Source organism: Crassostrea angulata, chromosome 8 (assembly GCF_025612915.1).
Source record: "Crassostrea angulata isolate pt1a10 chromosome 8, ASM2561291v2, whole genome shotgun sequence".
NCBI classification, from domain to species: Eukaryota; Metazoa; Mollusca; class Bivalvia; order Ostreida; family Ostreidae; genus Magallana; species Magallana angulata.
In genome coordinates, this window is record NC_069118.1 from 51,549,364 (window position 1) to 51,559,736 (window position 10,373).

General features: G+C 34.1%; 1 protein-coding gene and 1 pseudogene across 1 annotated transcript; one reads left to right on the top strand and one right to left on the bottom strand.

The window, feature by feature from the left end:
• Positions 1-6,309: 6,309 nt before the first annotated feature.
• Positions 6,310-7,956, top strand: LOC128160585 (tripartite motif-containing protein 2-like; annotated as a pseudogene).
• A 1,338-nt stretch (positions 7,957-9,294) lies between these two features.
• Positions 9,295-9,900, bottom strand: LOC128161082 (forkhead box protein D1-like; the record flags this gene model as incomplete). Its single annotated transcript, XM_052824328.1, has 1 exon — positions 9,295-9,900. A coding segment is annotated over exon 1 (606 nt), but the record flags the coding sequence as incomplete, so codon positions are not given.
• Positions 9,901-10,373: the final 473 nt, after the last annotated feature.

The following is a 10,373-nucleotide window of genomic DNA, read 5'->3' on the forward strand; positions in this document are numbered from 1 at the left end:
TGGTGTCAATATATTTAAGCAAATGGGGGGCTTGGTCAATGTGGCCAGAGATGCAGATGCCGGCAAACACGAGCATTGCGTCAGTCCACCTCTCTATGGAAGTTAGTTTGCGTGCTTTTGGTGCATTGGAAACAATGGCCAGCTGGCCGTCTTTAACTGTAAGTTTATGGTGGTCAGCATCAGAGGAGTCTGAGCCTGATTGCAACATGTTGGCCAAGTCAATGTATTCCCCCGTAAGTATTTTTGTTTAATTGGTTGCGATACATGATTCCCTAGAGAGGACCCTATGCTAACAAATGGTTGGGGTGAAAATTGCATGCTCGCAGTACCTAATATATGCAGGCGTTGTATGTCTTGAGTATCGGAGATTAGCGTCGGAATCGGTGCCGCGGTAGATACGACTTCTGTCTTCATGGTTCCACAGGGAAACGACATGGGTGCTGCAACTTCCTGATGTTGTGGTCCAGCAGTGGGGGGAGTAGGTACCATGGTTGGAGCTGAATTAAGAGGTTCCGCATCCTTGCGGGCCGGTCTGCGTGTCCTAGAAATGGGTGGCCTTGCCGGAGTATTTTTTGATTTGACTTTTGGCATAGTTCTACAATGTTGTATTACAATTTAAGCCAATTGTTACAATTTAGTTATATTAATAATGTAGCAATACTGACAGTGTACTGCTATTTATTTGGCATAGCTTTACAATGCTGTATAACACTGATAAGCTAAGTGTACCAACGTAATGTTGCGACGATATATATCATTATATAAGTATAATGATTACATGATTTAAGTTTTATCATAATAAAGTAAGTAACATATGTATAATAATAATTGAGGTTATAAATGATGTGTTGCCAATGGAACGTTTGCGTGTAACAAAATACTGCACCCCACGTGGTGTATTTCTATCACACAAAAGAAAGTGCAACGTTACCCAATTATCGACGAAATAATTGTCGAAATACGGCCATACGAGTGAAATGTATGAAAGCCAGTACTTACCATGATAGAAGATATACTTAACCCCTATGATATGTGAAGATGTGTGTCGATGACGCCAGATTTCCTGGATTCTCAACGTTGAATTTTTCAGGGATGCTATGTGATGGATGGGTAGAGAAGAAAAGGATGTTGAACCCGATATTAATCAGGTCAATCTAACCCGATTGATTTGTTAAAGCTAACTCCGTCAAAATATTTTAGTATTAATATAATTAGTTGCTGTTACTTGTATAAATGAATTTATTTGTAGGGATAAATTCCATTAATTATTTCATCTAATTTTACTGTTTCATTTTACTATTGTCAGGAGATGTCAAATTGAACCCAGGTCCTGCATATGAACAAGTACATGTACTTGACATTCTTCACATGAATATAAGAAGCATAAGATACAAACTTGACTTTTTAAAGACATTTTTGCAAGATTTTGACATTGCATGCTTCACTGAAACTCATCCAAACGACAACATTTTATTCGATGATTGGACCTTGACGGTTTTATTTCCATTTACCTTAAAGATAGAAATTGTTTTGGGTTGGTGTAAGGATTTATTTATCCAATGCCCTTTCCAGACGCATAAATCTTGAAACAATGTCGAATGAATTTAGCTAGAAATTGAAATTCCTTTTTGTAAATATTTCTTTTGTTGCCTTAATCGTCCACCTTACTCAAATTCTACATTCTGGAAGAATCTTTCATGGTTATTAGATAAAGTTAATGAAAGTTTGGTTAAAATCATTATTGTACGCGATGTCAACGTTGCATTTTTAAATATCCCAAACACACACGAAATACACGACATTGTGTCTATTAACAATCTTACAAATAGAATTTCTGAATAAACGAGAATCACGAATTCCACGCGAACACTGATTGACCCAATTCTTACAACAAACGGCATCGAAGTTATTGAAACAAACACTCTTAATGTTGATTCTTGCGTCTGCGACCACAGATCACAGGGCTACTTTTATTTCTCTATCTCTTAACTAAAATTTTAACCGTCCGTATACTCGTACCATTTGGCATTACAAAAATACAGATCCCGATAAATTGAAATAACTCATTATGAATACTGATTGGGTAAGTGTAATTTGCGACGCGATAGATATTGATTCTGCAAATTTGACCTTTTTCATCAAAATTGTATATTATACGGTTGGATACCCCCGCTCCCAACTAATGTTATTTATTTTCTATACTAGTTTGATGAAACAATAAAATATATAATACCAAAGTTCAAATTGATACTTAACGAAGTACCAATGTTTTGAAATTTGTCGAGAAATTACTCAAAAATATCAATATGAGTAAGAGCACTTTATTTATAATGTTTTTGCACCATGATTTCAGAATATCACTCGTATGAAATCAGATAGCCACAGTTACAGACTTGTATGTTTATCTAATCTGTAAACATCAATCACCGGTTTAGACTATTACTCATGAGTTCATTTTTAAGGCGAATTTTTCTTGGATGATTTTATCTTAAGTTTAAAATGTTTATATGCTGCAAAAAATGTACGAGTCAAATGTATGAATGTTTTCATCATAGGTCACCTTCTTCTCATTCTCATTGTCTAATATTGTAATAAATTTACCGTTGGAAAACTGAAACATGCTTGAATTTATCTATTTGGTACGAGGAAAAGCGTAAATGATAAGAACATATTGTAATTTTACAAGGAAAACAAATTTAAATCTTAAGGTGGCCCACACACCAAGGCATTATTTGATGGATCAATGAAGAATCATTTTTGAGAAATGATTATACAAAAATGACACATATATCGGTTTCCAATTATTTTATATGAATTTTGTTTTATATTTTTTGACAGAAACGGGAAACATTGTTTCAGCTGCGAACAGGATATCTTGCAGCTAAAAATTTGGTATCAATGAATGCACAATAAAATTATCTATAAATACATATCAAAGACATATCATATAAACTTTATAATATTAAAAAAAATGTATATATTTTTGAAAATGAAAAACAAGAATCCAGAACAAATCACATACAGTTAGAATGCATCACAATTTTGCAAATAAAATCAGGTTGTTAGGCCGTAAAATAGTTTGGTAATTTACTGACTTTATAATTCATATCAATTACTCAGAATTAACTGAAAAACTTTCGTAAAATTTCAATTTTAAAATAACTCTAATCGGGATAAGTTTTTTCAATCGGGATCGGTCCAAATTTGATAAATAGCAATTTTCCTAAAATTTTGCATTTTCGTTTCAATTTCTTTGTAAAAGATCATTGTATAGTAAATACTTTATGTGACTATATGCTATTCTTTAAATTTTATCCATAGATTAAAAAGATATAAAAGAATTACAATTTTGATTTTCAGAAATATTTTTTTAATCAAAAAATTAAATACTTGACCAAACAATCTTTGGCACGTATTTATTCATAATTATATTGCACATTAATTGACACCAAGTTTTAAGTTCTAAAATACCCTGTTTGTCCTCAAAAGAGTTGTTCCTGTTTCACTGAAAAATACAAAAAGATCATATGAAATAACTGAAAGCCGATATTTATCTCCGTTTTTATTTACGTGAAATTAATACAAGATGTAAACAATCTTTGCAAGAACTCCAACTTTGCTTTTTTACCTCGTATCTATACTAAAAAGCAGGTTGCACTTAAAAATACATGCACCATCTGCATGCCAGCTAGATATTCCGTAGGAATGGTCCAGTTTACAGGAAAGTTTGTTATGTTTTTGTTGTCTGCATGCACACTGAAAGGGACTTGGACATGATTTGACTTAAAATTTTCAATTTTATTTTTCCATTTTCAATGTTTATACTGATAAATATAAAAGTTTATAATGCTATGTCAAAATTTGAAAGTCAAATATCAAGTTACAAGCAAGATACAAAGTTCATAATTCTTTGTTCTGTAAACAAAACTCGAATATTGTCATTTTTTACACATGTGTTGTATTAGTGTAAGTTTTAATCAAATGCATCTTTCTATTGTTGATAATAGTATTTATGAAGATACTGAATTTGTTTAAATTTTTTTTTCATGTCATTTTGCCTAAGAAATGGTAATTCTCTTCATTACATTTTTTGTAAACAGCTATAAGACTCGAGCTTTATTTACATAACAACCAATTCTTACTTCTGTTTATCGCTTGTAACTTGACTTTAAAATTCAATATTTTGGTCAATCATTTAAAATGCACCACTAAACCATTTTGTACATAAAAACAAAAATAGAATTGCTGATCTCAATTCGTGTCCAAGTCCGTTTAAATCTTATGTTTTTATAAAGATGTACAGTTATGTTTTCTGTCCCCTTTTTCCCATTTTAGCAAGTAAAAGTTTTCACCGTAAAGTAGCGAAAAAATTGTCATATTTACGATATTTGACTTCAAACTAACAGGACAATTTGTTATATTAGAAATATCTGTCGAAAAGACGAGCAATATCCTCATTAATCTATGTTTTTAATTTTATTTCTGTGGTTAGTTGGAGTCCATGTACGTATTGTCAAGGTTAGAATCGTTGTATTTTGACCGTAGAAGTAGTTGCATCATCCTGTGCAACAAATGCTTGATAAATTCCAATGGAATGGAAGAAATAATGAATAATGAGATAATAAAATAAAGGACTAGACCGGGGTTCGAACCCGGGCCTCCTGAATCTCTAGTCATGTGCTCTACCAACTGAGCTATTTACCGCAGGTATTCGAACCGATCTGACCGATCTTCAGGAGTAGCATAAATTTTGCTAATTAATGACATGTGCAGTCACTAAAGGGATATCTATTATATATATTCACATGTAAAAAAAACTTTTCGTTCATATCATTTGGGAAATTCCAAATTACTATTTGTTGCAAAAGTGTAATAACGCATATTTCTGCTTGAGTGTTTGCTATCAACAGAAAAGAGATGGATGCATAATATTATTCACTGATATTAATAACGGGGATATTATTGATGAAAAAATGATAATAAAAAACCGTGAACCATCTCAAAAATCTATAAAACGAAATACAAATTCAAAGAAGAGCAACACGGACCTCCAAATAGATAGAGGTAGGTTCAGGTGCCTAGGAGGAGTGAGCATCCTCAGCTGACCGGTCACATCCGCCGTACGCTCTTTGTCGTATTCAGGGGAAAAAAACGAAAAGTCCATAGACAATAAGGTGTCTGATTAATTATTATCTAATAAGTAGTATGAAAAACGTCAGTCAGCATGCGACCCAGTGGAAGATTGTATTCGCTGACAAGGTCGTTGTATCGACCATAAAACTTATGAAAAGATGACTTCAAACGAGATTGTTGATAGTCCTGTTAATCAATTTGTTTATCAGTAGCTTACTTCGACTTAGAAACTGTTCATACGAAAAGCATGCCCTTGCGTATCGAATCAATTGAGAGACAAACGCACCATATGCAGGTATGATATGAGAAGCTGTAAAATGAATTTTTAATAAAAGAAACGGTTGTATCGCTAATTCATATACATGTATATGTAAACAAGTATCCGGCAGATCGGTCAACGTCGTAAATGTTAGAACGATTGGATAAATTTTATATGATTAATGAATATATGTTTTATTTTGTTTAGATTTATAGGATACGTCAATACAGCATTTCAGAGTGCACACCGCCTAAACTGGATTGGACGAGAATAAAATCCATGCAACAACTGATAACTAAATGAAGACAATACTAGAATTTATCTAGCGTTTACCTCGTCCATAGTATGTATAGGTTTTTAACCACAGTGGAAGTACTCAGGTGATCCACACCTGTCCCAAAAAGATCAATCTCAATACTTCCTGCAACCTTATATTACAACAATCACGACATACATGTAGGTCGAAAACTTGCCATGAATTGATGAAAATATGGTACAGAACTGTTTAAAGGATTCAAGCTGTTTTGGAAATCATTTTCTCTGCCTTTGGTTTCGCAGAATATAATTTACAGAATTACTTGTTGGGATTTGTTTTTTCTGTCCCTTTCAAAATATAAAACAAATGTTAACTTTATAATTTTAATCACAAATTAAAAGGTAGTTAACAATTATTCACACAAAAATATTCCCCAGAAATTTAAAATACATGTAGTTCGTTAAGGCCATTATAAACAACGTGATTTGGTCGACGGATTATATATTCATTGTAAATGAGATAACGGATTAATATTCTGATTTTTATTTTTTTTTCCTCACAGAATTGTTATGAAAATTACTCGTAGTATCTGGCCATGGACCCATAATGTTGGGCCCAGGATGTGTTACGGTGTCATCTTTATGAGACCCCGAGTCCCCTTATGTACTGTGACATTTGTCACATCAATCTACGTACAACCTGTGTCGGGGAACACCTCACAGATCTCTACACAGAGCACAGCGTTGTGTCATTTGAAAATAGGGGATTTACTCCTAAGTGCAAGAAACATTCCACTAAACAATGTGAACTGTATTGTGAACAATGTGACATTTCAGTTTGTGTACAGTGTGTTTCCTCTGAAGAGCATCGAGGACATAAATTTTCCGACATGATGAAAGAACATGACTACAGAAAAAAATTATTAGAGAAAGATTTACAAGAATTAGAGAAATCAGTTTATCCTAAATACCAAGAGATTGTATCTAATATCCCACTACAAAAAACTTTTTTGAGGAAAACTCCCGAAACCTTAGAACAGCTTTCAACAAGCATGAAAAAGACTGGCATAGAGAAATTGACGCCATTATCACTAAACTAATTTCTGATCTTGATGAAATGGACTACAAATACCTGTCTGTCTTAACTAAACATGAAAATGAAATCACTCACACCATTCTGAAATCACGCAGAGTATTGCTGACCTGAAGAAGATACTGAACTCCATTGATGTCAGCCTTTTTTCCTACAAATCTAGGAATGCTGAATTCAGAAGATTGCCTCCTAAACTCACATTATCCCTACCAAAATTTACCACTCACAATATCAACAGAGAACAACTTTATCCACAGCTTGGTTCTTTATAAGCGTTATCCATCAACATAAAAGACGATTCTACAATGGATTCTCAAGCTCCAAGGTTCAATCCCCGGGAAACAACGCTCATGTATGACCCACAGATTATCACAGAAATAAAGACAAAATATGGAATTTTTAATAAATTACGTTGTGTGTCGCGTCTGGGCGATGAAGATTTATGGATGTGTGGTAATGACAAAATTATGAGACTCTACAACATACGGGGGAACTATTAAAGACAATCACAACCAAGTCTGGGAACAAACCAGAGGACATAGCAGTGACAGGGAAAAGTGATTTAGTTTATACTGACAAATAAGAGAGAACTATATACCAGATAGAAAAATACACACAGATAGAGACAGTGATCAGATTAAAGGGATGGACACATCCGGTGTCTGCTGTTCGTCCTCTGGAGACTTCCTAGTCATTATGGACAGTGATGATAAACAAATAAAAGTAGCACGTTACACTGACTTCACAGAAAAACAACGCATTCGGTACGATGACAAAGGTCAACCTCTTTATTTATATGATGGCACTAAATACATCAGTGAGAACAGAAACCTAGATATATGTGTGTCGGACCTTGGAGCTGATGCAGTCGTGGTGGTCAATCAGGTTGGAAAACTCCGATTTACCTACATTGGTCCTTTGTCAACCTACCAGAAATCATTTAATCCTTGCGGCATCATAACAGACAGTCAGAGTCGGATCCTGACAACAGACTGGTACAACGACTCTATCCACATCCTGGATCAGGACGGAAAGTTCCTCCGCTACATTGACAACTGCGATTTAAAAAATCCATGCAGCTTAAGTTTGGACAGTAATGGTTATCTCTTTGTAGCACAGTCATTCAGAGGTAGTGTGAAAAGAATCCAATATCACAATGTCATGTAATTAAATACATGTTTAACGTTATTATAGGAGTAAAGCGTCAACAACTTCATCAAAGGCCCAATCTTAACTATATTTTGAATGATATTTCTCGTCCTATCAAAAACGTAATTTCATATTACTAAGTCGTTAAAACTTATAAACTGTAAAGAAAACAGTCAAATTGCCCTATCAGAAATCGTTGTATTCCATCGTAAAAATATATTGCCGTCCCATATAACAGGCATATCACCCTCGCTTGCTATTTCCTCTCATTATATTAAGATCAAACCCAAAGAGCTAAGTCCTAACAAAACGTAACCAAATATTTCAATTGCCAATTGGAAGTATCATTTTATCTTGCAAACACTGGATAATTTAATTGACGAAAATTTCATATAACAAATGCATGTCTTCTGGATAACATTACCAGAACATGTATCATACAGTAATGAACAGCCTTAGAGTCATGTGTCAGGCGAAATAATACCCAGGACATCGGGGGAAAACATTCTGATATACATGTAGTCGCCCTCGAAACCGTGCGAGAGGTCTATAATGGAATGGAATGTCGTAATACACCGTATCAACAATATTAGATAGGAACAGCGTGTATAATAAACGCAAATAAATTGATTCTGTGTGTGTATATTTTAAGTCAATGATAAGTCAATGATAAGTGTTAGCAAAAATAATTATTGTTTTATGTATGCTATGTAATCATAAGGATTTATTGATTTACAGAAAAATTTAAGTATAAATTTCAATAACTTATGCATTGATTGTTAACAATAATTTGTTTAGAATTACAATCATTTGATACATTAAACTATCTGAAAAGATAAGATTAGATGTGTATTCTTTAGACTTTTTAATGAATCAAGATTTGTTTTAAAATAACGTTAATTAAGTACCGGGATGATATTGTCGCTATCAAGGATTCTGATCTATATCTAATTCATCTTATTTAACTCACATTTTATCAAAAATTTAAATTTAGAATCAAAAAATTAATTGAAAAGTAAAAAGCAATGTTTTAAAGAAACAAAGAAAATTGACAAAGTACGTCTAAAAAATATCATTTAAATCGATTAGATTTACCTTCTCTTTGTTAACATCTCGATCTTGCCATTTGACAATTTTTTTTGATATTGTAATTTGAGTTGACGTAACTATGATATTAAGATTGTATTTAAATTAAAGAAAAATATATTAATCATTTTTCGACTTATATAATCATGAAATTTTCGATTATATCATGAAATAAATGCCAACTCATTATGAAAGATTTTATTAAGAACAAGCAATAATAATAATAATAAAAGAGCGAAAGAAAAAATTGCAGAAGATGTTTTTGTTGTTGTTGTTTTTTTATGGGGGGGGGGTAATTTTGGATTTTTTTTATATGAAAATCTCTGGATGAATAACAGATTCCATGAACTGAGTCACCCTCGTCGTAAGTGGTATCGAACACACTGCAAAACGAATCACAAGCGGAACAGGCATCTCCATCTAGAATGGAGTCGTCTGCTGTGGGAGTCTTTGACGGTCTGGGTGACATGCTGAGGATGCGGTCAATACCGAAGCTGAGTTGAGAGGACACAACACTGGTGGTTCGTTCAATACCGGAAGCTGTACTCGAGGACACAACACCACGAAGCTCGATTTCCGGAACACCAAGATATTGATAAAGGAGGCTTGGCCATCCGTTGTGACTTTCTATACGTGTCGTCTGCCTCCGGAACGAAGTGAGAGGAACAAGGGACAGGTCGACGGTCCACAGACTCTTGCCGCTGTTGTTGGGATGCCTTATCTTGACGAAGTGGGTGTTCTTTGAGAGGACGTTACGGACCTTGTTGTACCAAGCTTTGTCGTTGCCGCCATAGACGTGAAACATGGTCTCCAGGGATAAGCAGATCTCTGACAAGGTCAAGGCTTTCTGCGGGGAGCACTGGATGGCGTAGATGACCATTGAGGACATGGTGTAGGGAGGGAGGGTGGCTTCTCTTGATGACATGATCTGAAAGTCAAAGAAAGCAAACGTTTAGCACAATTTACAGAGATATTGACATGAAACCTCAAAAACCCAACAGTTTCAGAGTTTGTATATTTTATGGTAAGATAGCATTAATGGGGGAGGGGGTATCTTGCCATATAATATACAAACTCAGGAGCTGTTTATTTTCTGTACTAGATTGTTGAAACAATAACATATAAAATACAAAGGGTCCAAATCGAAGAAGTATCAATGTTTTGATATTTGTAGAGAAATTACGCTAAAATATTGATATGATTTCTCTATTACATGCACTGCAATCTCTATCATACGGAAGCCCATTTAGGAATATTTTTGAATTTGAGATAACGAATTATTAAATTTGTTAAAACGAATTTAAATCAGATTAAACGGGGTGGACTTCATTTGTCCACAGCGGCGTACGACGAAATGCGCCGATCAATTGATCGGCGTTAATCGGCGAAATGGTAAAT